A 20,346-nucleotide genomic window follows, 5' to 3' on the forward strand; every position below is an offset into this window, starting at 1 on the left:
ATCTGAGAGAAATCTGCCCTTAATTTGGTAATGAACGGAATGAAACATTATGTGTGTAATGCTGTAGAAATGACTTTATTGTTACTATTATTAAGCCTTTATTTATACAGCTAATCACCACCTAGTCACATTGAGACATAAGATTCTCATTTACAAGAAAGCACATATTTAAAAACTTAATAAGATACAATGTAAAAAAAATAATTAACAAAAAAATTAAGAACAACACTAAAGTTAGCAAGAAAAATAACATGATGTATTAACCAAATCTGAGCTTCAGATCTTACCAACTGTTACTAGAAATAATGAAGAAAAGGAACAAAAGAAAGCCACAGACTGTTTTTTGGTTATTTAAGAAATCTAGTTGCTTATCACATTTACAATAGCTCTGAACTAAGGATTTAGGAAAAGGGTATTATTTTAGTTGTTGTTGTGTAGCAGGATTTAAGTTTCACCTTCTTCTTCATTCTTTTTATTGATAACAGGAGAGGAGGCACCAACAAACCTGATTAGTGCTGTACAACCTTATTAACCTTCAGTGATTACTTCTCATCATCAGCAGGCATTGAGATGGAGTGCAGTTCCAACTACTTAAGCAATCATCATTCAAGATAGTTCACACACTCTTAACACCAATAAAAAAGGAAGCTGACATACTTGAAAAGAGATTAGTTAGGTTATGCTAAAACTAGCTTGTAGTCTTTTTCATTCATTGGTGCAACAAGGTGTCACATACACAATCAAATATCTAAATTACTCTTTTCTGTCCGTTTCATGAATTTACCCAGTTGAACATCTGCAAAATGATTTGTGTGATTCTTAATCATGTAGCTTGATGGATCTTGCATGAGTAAAGCAAGATGGTGGTGCAGGAGCTACCGTGCGTCTCTGGCTTTTTACGTTTGTCCTTGTCCTCCTTTCCCAGGGAGTGTGTACAGGGGAATGACGGACGGATGTCAGCCGTTCACTGTCTGTAGTGCAGCAGCAAGACCGGGTCGCTTTACTGGTGTTTATAGTCGCTTATATTAGACCCCAAATAAGTGACTGCACGTTCAGAAATGAGCCCAAAAACGCACGACTCATGGAATTTACAAGTGACTTTAGAAAAAAACAAGCAGTGCCAAAAACCTTTTCACATGAGGACCGTAGCTCATAGCAGTAGCTTGGTACCAAAATACATGGAGGACATGATGACATTGTCACCTTTATGATACTGTGAGGCTTCTGTAGTAGTTATTATGCGTTTAGCGGCAAGGTTGTTTGTAATTCATTGTGCGCCACTGTGAAAATCTTATACAGAGGGGCTTTAAGTCTTTTGCCACACCACCCCTATGACTGCACCATAGACCTTGACCAGGGGCTTTTCTGTTGTTTTTTGTTGTTTTTTTTGTTGAAAGACAAAATGCTTAGAATCTGCATTGATTGCCCAGTGGTTAAATCAAATCATGGTCGAAGATAAATATTATCTTCCCCTTCAGGCTTCACGGTTCAACACAGTCCTGGTGCCAGAGTTTTTACCATATTAGACCTCACGTACTGCTTGGCATCCGAGAAGGAGATGAATGGAAAACTGATTTTAAGACTGCTATTGGCCACTTTGAGTATTTAGTTATGCTGTTTGGCCTCACCAACACCCCAACAGTTTTTCAAGCTCTTGTTAATGATGTTCTTAGGGACATCAATCAGTGTGTGTTTGTTTATTTAGATAACACCCCAGTCTTCTCTAAGGATCAGAAGCAACACCAGCAACATGTCCACCTGATTCTCCAAAAACCAAAGACTATCATTCCAGACCTTTACATCATTGGAGTGGGTTCCTGAGAACTAGAGAGACAAATAAAAAAAGCGCAACACGACGATCCTGATCCTGAGGGATGTCTTCACTAACAGCTCCAGGTACCATCGGCCCTCCATTCCTGGGCAATCCACTGGGGGCATTCCTTCGATCACCCTGGTTCCGGTTGTATTGTCACGTTCCTTCACTGATACTTCTGTTGGCTCTCCCTGAATAAGGATGTCCATAAATTTCTTTCAGCCTGTTCTACCTATGCCAGGAGTAAAAGTTATAACAGACCTCCTGCTGGTCTTCTCCAACCCTTGTCCATACCCAGTCGTCCTTGGTCACACATCTTTCTGGATTTCATCACAGGTCTTCCACCTTCCTGTCACAAGACTGTCATACTTACCATCATGGCTCGGTTCTCTAAATCCTGCTACTTTCTAGGCTCCCTTCTGCACTTCAGAAGGGAGCTTTATTTTTCCACCACATTTCCAGACTCTATGGCCTCACTACTGATATTGTTTCCAACCGTGGACCACAATTAATTAACCAAGTCTGGCACGTCTTCTGTCAGTGCCTTGGTGCTAAGTTGTCATGTACTTCAGGGTTTCACCCCCAGTCTAATGGCCAGTGCAAATGGTTGAATCAAGAACTGGAAAACACCCTCCTCTGCATCAGCAATCCACCTCCTGAAGTCAACGTCTCGCCTGGGTGGAATACATCCATTATTCCCATGTGTTGGCAGCTTTCATGTTAGCTCCCTTGAAGGCATCTCTGAGCAATCAACCATCCCTTCATATTTTCCCGACTCAGCCCTCCCGAGAGTCAGAACATACCTCTTCAGATGTTGCTGAATTTGGAACCAGACCAGGGCCGCCATTCAACACAGTTTGCGGATCAAAGATGATCTTCCGCTCCAGTCTATGCTCCAGGGCAAGAGGTGTGGCTGTCCTCTAGGGATTTCCCTTTAAAGATCTATTCTAGAAAACTGGCTCCTGGGTTCCTCAGTCCATTCAACATTGACCGCATCAGTTCCACGGCTGCCTACACACCTCCAACTCCATCCCACATTCCTTGAATCCCAGATTAAACCTGTGGTTCTAGTCCCCCGTGTCATCCGACCAGACCCTCTCCACCTGCCCAAGATGCAGATGGCCATTCCGCCTCCATTGTCCAGCATTTTGTGGACTCCAGACATCGTGATGGTGGCATAGAGTACCTTTTGGACTGGATTGGGTATGGTCCTGAGGGAACGCTTATGGGTTTCTCTTTCCTTCATTTTGGATCCAGCCCTTATTTTCGCCTTTGATGCTTCATCCTTGTCATCTTCTGCACCGCTGCCAGGAGGCATCCGTTGGGGGTTGGGTGTGCTATCACACTCACAGGTCTGTGTGTAGGTTGTGTTTATCTGGCCTGCTTTTCCACTAACTGGAGGACATTCATAAGGAACTGAAACCAGAGGTAAGGCGTCAGTTCTTTATTGCATCCAGTGTGGTACCTGACCATTCTGAACCATTACTAACGTCTGTGCTTTCTCCTTCCTCCAAGTCCTCCCGGTGCTTACCCGAGTGACTCTAAGCTGTAAATCTGACCGTCCTATTACTGAGGTAATTCTCTGGATGCCTAGTCTGCTTTTTACTCTCCTGCCCCGGAGTCAACCACTCTCCGTAAGCCAGCTTCTCCTCCCTCATTTCACGTCAGCTCTTGCCTCACTGTTCATTAACCATTCTCATTATTCAGAGAGACAGACCCGGTCTAGCCTGCTGGAATTACCCCAGACTGTCAACTTTTTTTTGTTGCGATAAACTTTCAGTAACTGATTCATTGTCTCCTTGGTTGTTGCCCAAGTTTCAGAGTCATTCTCCTAACATTGACACATGCAGGAAAAAGTCACACACATAGGTGGTCATTAAACTTAAAGGGGACATGTCATGCTTTTAAACCCTTAATTTTTTAATTAAAATCATGCATCTGTGGTCTACATAAAGTGGAACTGCAATGCTGTGTTTTACAGCAGAAATCTTTGAAATGAAATTTTACCAGGCACTTTGAGGTTCTGGTGCTGGGGGGCAGTGTAACGAATTTTGTGCGTTAATACACCCCAAAACCGAACATTGATTTATCCATTTTTAGCTTCAGCATGTTTGAGCTTGGACTACACATTGAGAAATAAAACTGGCGGATTTGCAAGTTGAATAGCCAGAATTTCATGAACGTGTTTAGTCATTAAGGAGCCAGTTCCATTGATGTAAATGTTAAAAAAATGTAATAGAAAAAAGAGAAAACTAAATGGCTTGAAAAATATGACCCAAGAAGAATTTAAATATATCTACGCTGTACCTTGGGAGCTGAGATTCAACTTTTCTACAATCCTGGATACTTCAACTACACAACAAAATGTATTTAAGGGCTAAAAAAAACTATTTTTGCCTTATTTGTCCCCTTTAAATCTAAATGTAAAAAGCCTGGTCTAGATTTACACTGATCTGTTTTGACATTAAAGGAATATTACTGCCTGTCTGCTTTGAAAAGTTGGATAGTGGCATTCATTGGAAGATTAAAAAAAAGTGCTGCCGGGAAAAAAGGAAATCCTGTGGTCTCATTCCTAACCTTGTAAAGTAAAAGCTGCTGTATGGATGTGCCTGTTCGTGTTCCTGCACTGAAAGCTACACTCAGTCTGTGTCTCTCTGGCTCCCTGTTCAAGTCTGACTGTGACAGATAAAGGGAAAAGTGTGTCTGTTCAATGTACAGCAAAGGTGGTATGGCTGCAGCATGAGGTTGGTGTTAAGTCTATATCTCTGCTGGAATTTCAGAAGTGTTTGAAAAGACAGTAACTGCTCTGTTTTTTCTTGCCTGTCTTTTTTCCCTCCAAAAAAAGAAAGTGTCTCCAATCACCTTTTTTTATATTTAATGTTCTCATTAAAATTCCATCATCCTGAAGCTGGTTTACTATAGGTCCTTTATAGGTAATGTAATCTAAAATATGAAGGTTATTGTTTAAATATTGCCCAGATTACCTCCTTTAAATTTTGTGTTACTGCGAACAACTATTTGCACCTTAAAGATATCATTCACACTTAAATGTTTATGATTAGTAAACAATTTTGGTATCAGAACAATTCAAAGGGGAAGTACAAAAGAAAAAATGTTTCAAATGTTATGATGGTCCAGTTGCTTGCGATGACTAAAATTACTGAGAGTTTGTACAGGATTAATGGCTACGTAATAAATTAAACATTTTAAATAGCTTCAGTCAAAATCTGGATCTTAGTGTAAAGAAACTATAGGAGAAGATGTTAGGGATGTTGAGAGACTTCATGTAAAAATAAAATAAATAATCATAAAGGCAGGAAAAATTACAAATCATAAAAACACAGGAACTGGAAAAAAGAATCCCAAATGGAATGACAGCAGTATAAAAAAATCTATTAAAGCTGTAAAAATAGATCTATTAAGAAAGCGTTTGAACTGGTTAAAACTCGTCATACAATAGAGAAGGTCATATACACTATGAAAATGTAAGCAATTGTGTGGAAGAACGGCAAGTGAGAATGCTGGAGAAAGTCTAGGTGGCGATATTGCATCTTTATAGTAGATCTCCAACCACCTGAAGAGGAAGATACACAGAAGAAGTCATACAAAGACTTCTATGGGCACAAATGTGATTCATACATGCACAGGACAAGATCCAGACACGCACACAAGATCCACACATGCACTGGGAAATTCAAACAAGTACACAAGATTTACACATGCACATGACAAAATTCACAAAAAAGTTTTTCTGATCCATACACAATTATATATTGATTTACTAACTACCTCTGGTTTTTAAACTGCACGGCCTTTGTGTGTGGATTTTTGATACTCCCCTTGTTTTAGCTGACGTTGCCAGAATCCATGCTGAGGTCTAAACAATCTGAACTACACCAGCAGCATGCCCCCAGCACTCACAATACATGCATATCACTGTGTGAACAGGTTCATGTGATTGGCTTAGAAGTAAAAAATCACCCACATGGAGTACATTCTTATGATTGGCTGAAACAAGGGAGAAATCTGATCGGTTGGAAATCATTCCGTTAAAAAAATTTATTTATGTATCAAGTCAAGTCAGGCAAGTCTCAAAAATCCATACACAAATGTAGTGAAGTTTAAAGACCAGAGGTAGTTTGTAAATCAATATATAATTGGGTATGGATCAGAAATACTTTTGTGAATATTGTACTGTGCATGTGTAAACATTGTGTGCTTGTTTGAATTGTCCTATGCATGTGTAGATCTTGTGTACATTTGTGGATTTTGCTATGTGCATATGAGGCTCTTGTGTGCATGTGTGGGTCTTGTTCTGTGCATGTATGAATCAAATATGTGTATTTGCAAATACTGAGACTCTTCTAGCTCCATACACTGTGCAAACTTATCTTCGGCTCTCATATAAAGCACAAATGAGTCTAGTGAAATAAATGTTGTACTATGTAATTTCTGTTGGGTCTTATTCACTTTTAAGCTGAGCTGCTGTTATCGTACTTAAGCATCAATTCTACTTTCCTGCAGCCTACCTAAAATATGCATAAAAATATGCTGACTGAGAAACATCTTTCTCTTGCGCAAATCTTCTTGCTATTCTGAGCCCGAGCATAGGTAAACAAAATTGTTACATTTAAGAGGTTCTGAATGGGTGCAGGGTCTACTGTCTTGATCCCGACATGTTCTGGATAATGGCCAAAAGATCATCTTCAACTTCCCCTGTTACCATTAGCTGCCTTGCTGAACATTAGACAGAAGGTCTGTCAAATCACTGTTTTGCAAACTGAGGATAAACTCCACCACTATTGCTTAGTTTATCACAGTGTAACCTGCATTTGTTAAGTTTGACAAAGAGTGCAAGTCATAGCAACAGGATGCAGGTATTTATGCAATGTAAAATTCCTAAAAGCATGGTCAAATGTAGCATTAGCAATTCAATGCAGATATGGACCTTGGCTTAGATTCAGCTATCAACTTTCAGCCATGAAAAGGAACAAATAACGGAATAATGTTTAATGCTGAAATCATGTGTATCCTCTATTTTCTGTGGAAGCCATACAAACTCCCACTCATTCATAATGTCAGTTTAAAACCACCTTTTAGTTTAACCTACATCTTTTATTAACTGAGAGAAAACCAAAATACCATAAAACACATTTGTTTCTCATAGCTCAAAATGCCACCAAGGAGTTATGATTTTAATGTTACCTTACAGTCGACAGATAATTACTGAGAGAAGTTGACCATGAAATAAAGCCCCCCTTGTTATTATCTGACATTTGAGTTATCGGAAGCTCTTACAGACTCTTGTTTGCAAAGGCCAACCTTTTTCCTGTATGTGTCTGTTGCTTAATGTGTTTGAGGACTGATCATTTTGTGTGTATGTGTTTTCTTCAACTCCTTTTCTTGTCACATCCAGTTTTAATTTAATTGAGTGGATATGTTTTTCAGAAGGAAGGGTCATTCTGGCCATTTTCTATTTTTCCAAGAGGCCAGTTTATGGTCAGGGACTAGAATGAGTCCAAAGAAAAGAAGAAAAAGCTGCCTCTGAGGATAGCTATACAGGACCACAGAAGCATAAACAAGTGTGTGTGTGTGTGTGTGTTTGTGTTTGTGTGTGTGCATACATGCGCGCGTGCGAGAGAGAGAGAGAGAGAGAGAGAGAGAGAGAGACAGAGCAAGGAATGTGTGCTGTTGAGTGTCTAAGTAACAATGACTTGCAATTTGTCATTTTCAAACAAGGGTCTATAAACCATCACAAGACGCCTTTACGGTGGAAAATATAGTTTGGGCAGAAGTATAAATTTTTCATACGGACCACATGCATTTCTGTGACCAAAATGATTTAGCTGGATGTGTTGCAGCCAGCATGTGGGCTGTTACGCTATTGATATTCTGATAGTCTATGTATCAGAGGAATAGGTTCCCTGTTGTCTTAATTAGGACCGCATATTGCTTTTCAAAGCTCCAATTTAATGTGGGTTTGTATACATTAATATCAACTGTACCTGAATATGAATTAAGGTATATGCATATACATAATTCAACATTCTGTTTACAGTGCTTTGCAAATTCAACCTTTTCACTTTTGTTCACATTGCAACCACACAATAAATGCTTCCATATTGTGTCATTTATCAACACAAAGTAGTGGACGGTTGTGAATTAGAAGAAAAATTATAGTTGAATATGAATTTAAAAAATATATAAAAACTTGAAAATTATGGCAACCCAGATAGCAAAAGGTGTTATTTCACTGTTGAAATATGGCCAAAAAGGTTTATCTTTGGTTAAAGTTGACGATTGATAGTGGACCAACTATCAAACAATCATTAAATTCTGGCCAATTAAACAATGTTGAAAAGAAGTAATTCAGTCAATGTTGTTTCGTGGTAGAATTCTAATGATTGAAATTCCAATGTTAATAATGTTAAATCAACGTATGCTGTTGCTTGAATTTTATGAAGTCATATTCAATCTTTACAAATGCTTCTCAAGAACTTAACACCTATTGTTTTTTGTCATACTTTACAGAGTAAAATGTCAAGATGAGGCCTTTCCACTCCAGGTGAAGAAAGCCTAAAAAGCAAACACAAATTCCAACCAAACAAAATAAAGTAACTGAAAAACCAATTGATGTGTTGATTAACTGCTTTATATAGTTCATTACATTTTCACAAACAGAGAAAATGCAATCTGACTGTAACATTGATTCATTGTTACCTAACATTAAGTTAAATATTCATGGATATTCGTTGGCGTGTCCTTATTAATTTAACTCACTGTAAGAGTGGAACCGTACTGTTTCTGTGTCTGTTCTCAGACCTATAACCAGTATTTTTTTTTTTATCTGTATGTGTTTCCACCAATGAAGCAGAGTCATTCGAAGAATAAGTCTGTCAAAAGATGGTCATTTATTTGACAGATGGAACTGCGTTCATTTATCAAATGTAGATCATTTCAGTGTGGTCTTGCTCATTCTTACTCTGGGGAAAAATGTGTTTAGCTGTTTAGCTACTTGAGCACAAATTCTAGTCTACAAGTTCCAAATGTAAATAAGAAATAGTGCCGGATATACACTCTATCTTCCTCACTCTTATTTTTGTGTCTTTCAGCTGCTGCTTGGCAGTGTGACCCAAAGCTGACCGAGAAGGAATACAACACAATTGTCAATAAGTGGCTTCATTATGCACCAGAGTGGCAGGGAGACATCCCAAGGAACCAAAGTGACCCAAACCCAAGTCAAGTGTGTGAATGACTTGCCACTTCAGCCTGTTCCTGCGTTGTTGTCTCCAGAGTTGCCCTATAGGCACAAACAATATCTGTCGCCATATCACCCACAACCCCTGCTCAGGGACAAGTTGCTGGCTGTCATGATCTATGACTGTTTTCCTAAATAAAATTTAATAGTTATGCCATGTTGTCATTTCTAAGTTTGTGATCACATATTTTTGGAAATACGTTGATGTAAGATAATATTTAACGACAAAATACCAATCTTCTGCCAACAATATTGCGTGTTTAACACCAGTACTAAATGAAGAAACTTGTAATGGTATGTTATGATGTAGACCCATCAGCAGAAGGTCATTGGCGAAAAACTTAAGTTTTCTAATGGGCTTCACAATGGTTTTAGAAAAGCTCAATATTTCAATGTTGAATCTACATGAATGTTGATTCCTATGCATGATATTGTGTGTACCAGCTTTTTATATCAAGAGACTAGATTTCATGCAAAATAGTTCAAGTTCAGTCAATTAAAAATGTCTTAATCTGAGTCTCAAGTCTTTTGCAGCCTTTCATGTGCCTTTATTTGTTATTATTCAAATTCAATCTAAAGAAAAGATCCCTATAATATGATGCTACCACCACCAATATTAACAAGGGGGGTGGTGTGTTAAGCTGATGTGCAATGTTAGTTTTCCACATAGTATTTTCAAATTAACCAGAGCACTTTCTTCCATGTTTCTTTTGGCTTTCTTTCAACTGTCTTTCTTTTAGCCACGTTGTTTATAAAAGCCAGAGTGCACGAATAATAGGTGTCCTGGTAACAGATTCTCCTACTTGAACTGAGATCTGCAGCCCCTTCAGAGTTCCCACGGGCCTCTTGGCTGCTTCTCTGATTATTGCTCTCCTTGCCCAGCCTGTCAGTTTAGGTGGATGGCTGTCTTGGCATATGTCTGCAGATGTACCATGGTACTTTCATTTCTGGATGAGGGATTAAACATTGAGATGATCAACCTTGGGGTATTGTTTTATAACCTAACCCTCCTTTAAACCTTTCCCCATATTCATCCCTTCATCCTGTCTGGTGTGTTCCTTGATCTCTATAGGCTGTTTGTCCTTTAATCTCTGCTAACAAACCTCTGAGACCTCTGCAGAACAGCTGTATTTATACTGAGATCGGATTACACACAAGTGGACTCTTTACTGATTACATGACGTCTGTAGGCAGCTAGTTACACTGGATTTCCTGTAGAAGTATCATAGAAATAGCTGTTAGAAACTAATGTATGTTGCACATTTTAGATTTATTTATTTATTTGTTTGTCTTGTTAGAAAAAGGAGAACTTACATTACATGCAATACATTTCATGATTATGTTGCATTTGTGTTGGTGTACCACATAAAATCCCAATAAAGTGCACTGATGTTTGTGGATGTAATCGGCTATATATTAATCAGAGAAATTATAAAAAATATACACTGGCATTTTTGGAAAGAGACAGATTCCACTGAAAATTCACTGTGGTTAAAAATGTTCAAGATGTTAAAGATACAGGTGAAAAGTAGCTTGTTTAGGCTTTCTTTAGTATGACACAAAAATCCATTGTATCAAGCCCACCTGCTTGTTCTTCTGCCAGATACTGCCCTTAACACTGTTCTACTAAAGCTATTTTGTTTGTCTTTGCTTCTGATAAAGATGCATGCAGAGATGGTTGCCAGACTTAACAGACTTGCAGGCCAAAACTTAAATACCAAATCTCAATTACACAGATACAGTGTGTAGCTCAAAGTGGGGAGGTAAAATGAAAACAAAAAATATATAATTTCCTTTTTGTTAAAGCAGTGCTATAAGCTGAATAATTATTGTCAGATGTGTTTAAACACATTGTAGAATATGTCGGCTTTACACTGCATGGTGATTTATCAAAATATATGTTGCAGCTATTCTCCTGCATGTATGGGGTCTCTAGAAATCTGAGTGAGGATGAACCATATCTGAAGTAATATAAATCCAAATGGACTTAAACTCAACAATTCTGACCGTCCCATAATTGGGGAATAAACCAGATCTCTACTGGAGTGTTTAATGTAATTTAGTTACATTTTCCAAAAGTTTTCCCAGGATATGGGCCAATTGTGACTCAGGGGAAAAATCCATCACAGCTTCCCTACTTTGCCACATAGCAAGGAAGAGGCATGTGGTCCTGGTTAGCCAAAGTAACTTCCACATATTCTCACAAAGATATATTTTCGCACATCATTATGAGTATTTCTTTCGGGAATACTGATATCATTCATTCTTTTGTGAAGAAAATGACATTTTTTTAAAACTTTTTATTGGAGCTCTGTGATAAAATTGCCTGTTGACTGTGTGATTGTTAACAGGAAAAAGCAAGGTACAGGCAATTAAAAATAAAAGATTTAGTGGAGTGGGTGTATTTCAAGTGTAGACTGAGTGCTACTATTTTGAGAGTTTTTTTTTTTTTTTTGGCCTTACATTCGAGGAAGTCTGTTTTGGGCTTTGTGTACAGCCATCATCAACATATATTTTTAGACGAATTATGGAAGCTTGATGGAAATCAGATATTTAGATACACAGTAAAAAAGACAATCTAAAATTTTTTTCTTCACTGTCATTAAATCAGTCTAAACACTACATTGCTATTCACATGTGAAGTTCATATTCAGAAATTCAGATGTATTTGGCATTTGGTTGAATTGTCTTTTTAACGACATGACTTCAATAAAACATCTTGAATAAACTTTTACAACTTTGAATTTGGGACGCTTCCTCCAGATAGAACTGGGGTAATGGAGTCAGGTTTGTAGGCTGGCTTGATCTTACACACCTTTTCAGCTCTGCCCACAGATGTTCTGTGGAACTGATATAATAACCTTGTGATGGCCTGTCGAAAATATTGACTTTGTTGTCCTTAAGCTACTTTCTATCTAATTTGGCGGTAAGCTTGGGGAGATTGTACATTTCGAAGATCTATTTGTGTCCAAGCTTTATATTCTTAGCTGATTTCTTGAGATGCTGCTTCAATGTTCTCCCATAATGTTCTTTTCTCATGTTGCTATTTGTTTTGTTTAGTGTACTAGTGCCTCCTGCAGCAAAACAACCACACAACATGTTACTGAAACCATCACACTTCACAGTTAGGATGGTGTTTCCAGGCTTAGAAGCTTCCCCCCATTCTTCGTTCAAATACAATGATGGTTATTATGGCCTGACACTTGCATTTGTGGTTCATCAGAAAACAGGACATGTCTTCAAAAATAAGCGCTTGATCAATGAAAGAATTTGCAAACGGTAATCTGGCTTTGTATGTTGCTTTTGTAATTATGGCTTCTTCCTTGTTGAGTGGCCATTCAGCTCATGTCAGCCAATGACTTGTTTCAGAGTGGTTAATCATGCTCTTAATAAGGTGTTTTGTTTTTGTTCTGGGTGTTTATTCAGACATGTTCTCCAAAACATAACCGTGACACAGAAACTCTCTCTTTCCTCAATGGCATGATTTTTATTCATTTCCATGCAGCTCATACTTGAACATAATTGTGTAAACAGATGAAGGTGGCACCTTTAAGCATCTGAAAACTGTTTTTTTAACTGAATCACACTGCTGGAGGTCCATGATTCTCTTTCTGAGGTCTGTGTCAATTTCTTTTTGGTTTTCCTCAAGGTGTTTGATGTGCTGTGTCATATTACACCCACATCTGTGCTTCCAATTCAGAATCAGAATATTTTATTTGTCGCTACGTGTAGCAACATTTCTCTTTGGCTACTCCAGTTCACATTACAGTTCACATTACACATAATGAAGGCAAACCAAAACTGACAAAGAAACAGGCAACAAAGAATGGTTTAAAAAAAAACAAAATTCACCGCTCAGGAAAGTAAACGCTAAAATAAAAAAAAGTCTGTGTCAATTTATTTTTGGTTGTCCTCAAAGTGTTTGATTTGTTGTGTCATAATAGGCCCACATATGTGCTTCCAATTCACTAAAATGTAAATTTAAAGTGCGTGTGTGTGTGTGTGTGTGTGTGTGTGTGGGGGGGGGGGGGGGGGGAGGCTTTAGAACTGTATAATGATGTGTCTAGGAAATAGAAATTCATTCGGAAATCTTAACTTACATAAAAAGGAAAAGGTTAGTCTGATTTTTATCAGACATTGACACTAAAAAAGCTCGTGTATTTTTGTACACACTGTACATATCTAGTTTTACAATCTAGGCAAAACAACAACAACATTGTTTTGATGTATTTTACATACTAGAGGAAACTGTCTGTACCTTGCAGTAAGATAGGTTATTTGTACAAAAAAAGAAAAAAAAAACCCGGAAAACTACTGGCCATTTATTTTATTTTTCGTGGAGAATTTTCTAAAATCCTGAATCAACTGCAGTTGGGTTTACAAACCAACCCTGCGCAAAGAGCGAGAGAGAGGGAGGAGGAGGAGGAAGAGAGAGGAAGAGCGCTCCTCCTCCTCCTGCTCGGTCTCTTCCTACCAGTCATCCCGAAAAGCCAAGGTAACACGGTGCTCACGGCGGACTCCGCTCATCTTCTCTCTTCCCGCATCATGGAAACTGACAGAAAACAGCTGTGGTACGTCGCTCAGCGCTACTTTTCCGCTTTCCTTCCCTTCTGAGTACAAATGTCCTTCTTTTAGCTCAACTTCTTCTCTGGTATATTTTTTTCCCCACGGTTTCAGTAGTAAAAAAAATATATAAAAGAAGAAAAAAAAATCCGTCTGCTTGTAACTTAACTGTTCTGGGAGATGGCCGTGCTTCCTTTGATGGAGAATTTGGAATCGGTGAGTTTGAAGTCTGACCGACGCGGTCCACATTCAGCTGCAAACAACGAGAGACGCTATGATCAACCTGTTCTGTGTCTCTTCGGCTCATTGCGCCTCCAGGGTTCAGCAGCGCAGTTTGTAATTGTTATCATTCCGGGTGTCAAATGAACGTGGTCGAATTTAATGTTTATCAACAAGTTTGTCTCGTCGCGACATTAAAGATGGGTCTTCTGTTTCCTCTCGCTGCTTGTTTGAGTTTGAGCTCAACAGGTTTGTCGATCTACCCCTAAAAAGACCTTCAACAAAGTCAAAGTTTCAAAGCAATGTCTAAAACAAACGCTACCAGCTTAGTAATTTAGTTCGCTTTCCTTTTTTCTTTTTCTTTTTTTGCCTTTATCTGTAAGATGCAGTTAATTATGACCTGGAGAGTTTATTTCTTATGGCAGGCAGCGCAATAATAATGAGCAGGGAAGGATAACCTTGAAGTGAAGGCAGATGATGCTTATTGGCGGTGCAGTCTGTCTCTGCACTGAAGCCTGCTATACTAAACAAAGCTCCATCTAAGAATGTAGCTCTCATCTAGTTGATGATATACTGCATTCCTGTCATAGTCTTTGAGTAACTCAGGAACATCACATATTAGGAATAAAGTCTAACTGTTTTCTAGTACAGAAAGGCTGACTTTTCTTCCGTTGCTTAGTTTGTGATGTTCTTTGCATTGAAGTTTCTTTGTTTTCTGCTATTAACATTCCCCACATGACAGTTGACACATCATTGTTTAAGTGAGCGATTCCCATCCTCACAGACTGTTCCCCTCTATTTGTGTTAGATGGTGAAGAAGCTGAAGTCAGGCTGGTTGTGAAGGTGCTCGACCTCTTCCCTCCTGCGCCCCGAGCCAGAACCATCATGGCAGCGGGAGTAGCGGCATGGCTTCCGTTTGCTCGGGCAGCGGCAATTGGCTGGATGCCTGTGGCCAACTTGCCCATGCCGGTCGCCCCCACTGAAAAGAACAAGAGGCAGGATGAGCTCATAATCCTTAATGTCAGTGGACGGCGCTACCAGACCTGGAGGAACACACTGGACCGCTATCCGGACACGCTGCTTGGCAGCTCGGAGAAGGAGTTCTTCTACAACGAGGACACCAAAGAGTACTTCTTTGACCGCGACCCCGATGTGTTCCGTAGCGTGCTCAACTTCTACCGCACTGGCAAGCTCCACTATCCAAGGTACGAGTGCATCTCATCTTATGATGAGGAGCTGGCTTTCTTTGGCATTATTCCAGAGATTATCGGGGACTGCTGCTACGAAGAGTACAAGGACAGGAAGAGGGAGAATGCGGAACGTCTCATGGACGACCAGGAGGACAACAAAGATGCCAAGCTGCCCAACATGACGTTCAGGGAAACCATGTGGCGGGCCTTTGAGAACCCACACACTTCCACTATGGCTCTGGTCTTCTACTATGTCACTGGTTTCTTCATCGCTATCTCTGTCATCACCAATGTGGTCGAGACAGTGCCCTGCGGCTCATCGCCCAACATGAAGGAAGTGCCATGTGGCGAGCGATACACTGTGGCCTTTTTCTGCATGGACACGGCTTGTGTGATGATCTTCACCGTGGAGTACCTGATGCGCCTGTATGCCGCACCCAACCGCTACCGCTTCATGAGGTCCGTCATGAGCATCATCGACGTGGTCGCCATCCTACCCTATTACATTGGGCTAGTGATGACCGACAACGAGGATGTGAGTGGCGCTTTCGTGACTCTGAGGGTTTTCCGGGTGTTCCGTATCTTTAAGTTCTCCCGTCACTCGCAAGGCCTGCGCATCCTGGGCTACACGCTGAAGAGCTGTGCCTCGGAGCTGGGCTTCCTGCTCTTCTCCCTCACAATGGCCATAATTATCTTTGCCACTGTCATGTTCTACGCAGAGAAGGGTTCAACCTCCAGCAAATTCACAAGCATCCCAGCCTCCTTTTGGTACACCATCGTTACTATGACAACGCTCGGGTAAGAGCACACATGTCTTTTATCTGGTTGCGATTTGCTGTGTGTGCGCGCGCGCGCGTGCGTGCCTGTTTATGATGCTGTGGGAATGAATCTGGAAATGGATCCATTTCTATTTTAAGCTGTGTGGGTAAATGTTTGATTACAGCTTAATTTGAAATATCTGATTCTGTGGCCTCAAAACCTGCAAGTTCTTCAGAGGGCAGTCACACTCTCTCCAAAGTGTCACTTGTAAACTTTACATTTATGAGCTGTGGAGAAAGAGCGCTTTTCCGTTCTCCATCCAGCTCCGACAGTTTTTTTTTTTTTTCCTTTTGTGGCTATTCTTCTGGGAAGAGCAGCTATCAAGATATTTCCTTTCAGTAATAACTGTGCCACTGCTTAACCTTCAAAACATCACTGAGAGAAGGAACTTGGGGGAAATGGGGAGAAAAAGCAAAAGTTGAAAGCGCCTTACTGAAACAAAACATTAGAGGCAATGGAGAAAGAGATTATGCCATTACTTCTGTCTCTAACTCCCCCTGTGGTTAGCAGCAACACACTTTCAGAGTCAACTGAAACAGTGACTCTGCATGCAGAGAGCACTCCTCCTACTTAACTTACTCTTTTTCAGATGGAGTTGAAGTGCCTTGAGGTTAAAGCTATAAATGTGCAATCTAAGACTGCAGTCTGTTCTGAAATCTGGATCACATAATTGCTTTGAGGTTAAAGGTACATGATTATTGTCACTAACAGATTTAAAAAAGCATACATGTTAAAAACGGACTAAGTGTTTGATCAATATCTAGCATTCAGGCTGTTATAGGATCATGTTTTCAAATTCGTTTCAAATGAATTGTCATTAATTGATTGTTACAGGAGGAACGTTTCGAGCATTTATGATGCTTGATTTGTTTTGGTTTTTATATCATTATACATTTCTACAAGCTCTTTTTTATATTTCTAAGCGCATCGATACAAACAGCACAAATTTGACAATACATATGTGATGCAGCACTATTACGCCTAATGATGTTTTATATGACTTGTGTTTTATTTGACATGTGTGTGTGTGTCTGTGTCTGCGCATGAGTCAGACTGAGAGGCTGATAAATTGCAGCATCCTGCTAAATGTCAGAGTCATTCAGGCCATAAACAGCTCTGAGCTCATTGCTGTGACACACTTGGAACCGTATGATCGTGCCCTCCCATCCACAACCTGACCATATCTCTTGTTGCGCATATATTTGTTTCTGGCTCTGCTTTTTCACTCCACCTACAAACAAACATCTGTTTGAACCATGGTCGTTTTCTGCTCTGTTGGATGTTAATTTCCTAGACACGCAGAAGCACCTAGCCCATACCCAGCCACAGTACTGCCCTTTCCACCTGAGCTGCTGAATCAGTCTCCTGTTGCTTTTAGGATCAGCGTCTGTGTTTGTGTGTGTTAGGAGAGGGGTAGCTGTTGAGCTTGGTCTCATCAATAAAGCCAGGGCCAGAAGAGGGTGTCAGAGTGACTAATGATGTGGTCCGCTGCATCTGCTGACTAATGTAAACCTTCCTGACATTCTGCTCTCTGCTCACAGTTTACGTCATAAATGCGAGCACGGGAACGCAAAAGAAAACACAAACAAATTTAGAGAAAATATTTCAGTATAAACACAAACATTTAACTTTTTTCATGTTTATTCTTCTATAGGTTATATTGGGTTTTCAGGTATGTTGAATAATCTTTGTAAATAGTTTTTTTTTTCCCTCTCTTCCTACTTGTTTTGGAATCTGTGGCAAGTTATCTGTGAAGAACTTTATACTCATCTAAATAAAGAAGATGAAAGCCAGTTCCCCCTGAATAATATATCTCCTGGACTTCCAGTTTTGGATCCTTGGGTTTATACTTGTGAATTACTGTCTTTCTAGAGTTCAGTTCAATTCGGCCGATTCATTAAGTGCCAATTTCCAACAAATGTCATCTCAAAGCTCTTTATTGAACAAATGGGTCCAATTACCATCTAATTATGTAAAATCCCATTTAATTCAATTTATTCCAAAACAAATTCAAAAAAAAATATTCTGATCCGATTGAAATTTTTATACTATGCTGTCAGATACTATATTAGCTGATTAATTAATTACAGCTGGTGAACGGTTTCATGTGATGAAGTGCAACTGATTGTAACACCTTGTTAACTTCGCAGCTATTCCTGAACCTCAGCAAGCACGTGGTGGCAATGGAGGGAACCCACTTTCTCTGAACTGGGAGAAAAGGCCTGTAGAACTAGGTTCAGTATAACTGGTAATATACAACAGTCAGAACGGAGGACAGAAAGGATGCACAGGTTGGAGGAAAAAAACAAACAAAGAGCAAATGGATTTAAGATGGGGGTAGCGCCATCATTGGTTTAATCCAGGTAGATACATAACTAAACAGAATCTCTGAGCCAGGAGTTTCTATGGGAAAGAAACGTGAAGATTACACAAAGTAAGTGTCAGCAATAACTCTTGTCCCTTTAAAGATCATATTTGGACTTTACGGTGTATTTGAGATCAGCTGAACGGTTGTTACAAGGATGGGGGGTTAACAAATAACCACTTTTGATACATGCCTGATCTACCTTGGGAAATAGTCACAAATCGATAACCGCCAAGAGCTTTAGGGGTCATACGGTATTGGGGAATAAGGGTAATGCGAAAGATGGCAGTAGCTGCACAGTGTAGGGGTTTGCACAGAGCAAGAACAACCCATGATGTCCCGGTGTCTGTCAAATCAGTGTAAGACGTTAATCACCGACTGCTGGAGATAAGATATTGAGGATGACGCAAAACAAGTTTTTTTTTTTTTTTTTTGCATTTAGAGCACTCAATGCATTTAGACAGCTGGTATGTGAACCACAACTCTGAGCTGGCTCTATGATGTGACAGAACAAAGGGATTCCTAATGGTGGGATATCTAATTGCATCTTTGTTCCAGAATTATGATCTGAAAAGCTAATGATTATGTCCAGGACGGAGAAGCAGCTAAACGCAGAATCACTAGGGGCAGTTTATCTTTTCTCTGTTCTTTTTGTGAAAACTCCAATGTGATCAGTAACAATTTACCGTTTAACATGTTTTTTCTCAATTTAGTTAATATCACATTAGCTGGACTTTTTATTGTATTGTATGTACCTGACCGTATTAAAAGGGCTACACTCAACGTCCACTTTATGAGGTACAACATGGTAGCGCTGTGCTGGTTTCGGATTTACTGTAATTGATCCTGTCATAAATTCAACATATCGTTGAAAACACTTCTGAGATTTTGATCAATATTGACATGATAGCTTCATTTAGTTGCTACAGATTTGTTAGCGGCACTACTATGATGTGATTCTCCACCATATCCCAAAGGTGCTCATTTGGAATGTGCCTTGTAGCGCTATTGGCTTACATAGCTGAAATATTATCTCAGTTGAGACACAAATCCAAGATGTTCAGAATATGATTATAAAATATTTGAGAAAATGGCTTTATAAAACCATTCAGCTGTTTTAATCGGAGGCCATATGTATTTTCACTCCAGCAATGAGTCACAGTCATTTGAATGTTTCATACTTTGAATTACCTCACTCTGTCTTTCAAAATGGCATTATACTCATCAGAATGCTAATTGAGTCATGTAAGAATGAGATACTCCCATAGTACATTTGTCTTATCTGATGCTTTCGCCAGCTGCACCTCTTGAGAAACTCATTTCCCCCATGAAGGAAAATGAATTTGCATTATATAGTTAAAAGACAAAATCCAATTGCTCTTTCTCCAAACCTCTTTAGCTGCATTTATTCTAAAGATATCCTTTTTTTCTGCTTTCGAGTTCATATTTTATCAAGTTATGAAGGTTATGAGAAAGTCTAATGAAAATCTCTGCTTATATTGTGAATATTTTCAGAAACTCAGAGAGTTGGACTGAATGTACTAACCACAAGCAACATATTCTACCTCTAAAATGCTTCTGGTCATCAGAGGTCTATTATAACCAAATAAGGCTGCCTATCTGACAAGCGGATCAAAACACATTTCCATAGCATTGACCTGTTGGAAACAAATTGCTTTGTTTGACTTCACCTTATTCCTTTTTATTTTTGCCATATTTAACTAGCTTTGTTTTATTTCAATGTATCATAGTTGTACAAAACATCACTGCCTCCATATATGAAAAAGTTCTTGATAGGCTACCTTTGAAGCCTCATAAATGTTGCAAAAAGTCACACCATCTCTTGTTGCAGGTAGTTCCTTTGACCAAACTTCTATTCAAAAGGCGTAAAATACTGTATGGGTAAATGTGGTTAAAAGTGACAGATGAAAATTCTGCCACTTCAAGACCTGCATTGATGTCTAAACTTTGTTTAAATGTGTAGGGTGATATAAAAAAAGGCAAGCTCACTAAATTTGGATAGTTGAAAACAAAGATTAAATTTTAGCTTTTTTTTTTTTGATAGCTAAATAAATGTTCGGAAAACCTCATATTGCCATGAAAAAAAGCACATCCATTG

General features: G+C 39.2%; 1 protein-coding gene across 3 annotated transcripts in view; it reads left to right on the top strand.

The window, feature by feature from the left end:
- The first annotated feature begins 13,488 nt into the window (after nt 1–13,488).
- The window catches only part of kcnd3 (potassium voltage-gated channel, Shal-related subfamily, member 3), a 142,373-nt gene continuing 135,515 nt past the window's right edge, over nt 13,489–20,346 (top strand). The window contains exons 1-2 of one of the 3 annotated variants that reach the window (XM_021323532.2): nt 13,489–13,642; nt 14,662–15,841. In XM_021323532.2, the coding sequence (XP_021179207.2) occupies nt 14,739–15,841 (1,103 nt within the window). In that variant the 5' untranslated portion in view covers nt 13,489–13,642; nt 14,662–14,738. Of the gene's footprint in view, nt 13,643–13,689; nt 13,851–14,661; nt 15,842–20,346 lie in introns of those variants that run through there. The other 2 variants (XM_012876502.3, XM_036138509.1) reach the window with 2 other exon arrangements.

Source organism: Fundulus heteroclitus, chromosome 1 (assembly GCF_011125445.2).
Source record: "Fundulus heteroclitus isolate FHET01 chromosome 1, MU-UCD_Fhet_4.1, whole genome shotgun sequence".
In the NCBI taxonomy this organism is placed as follows: Eukaryota; Metazoa; Chordata; class Actinopteri; order Cyprinodontiformes; family Fundulidae; genus Fundulus; species Fundulus heteroclitus.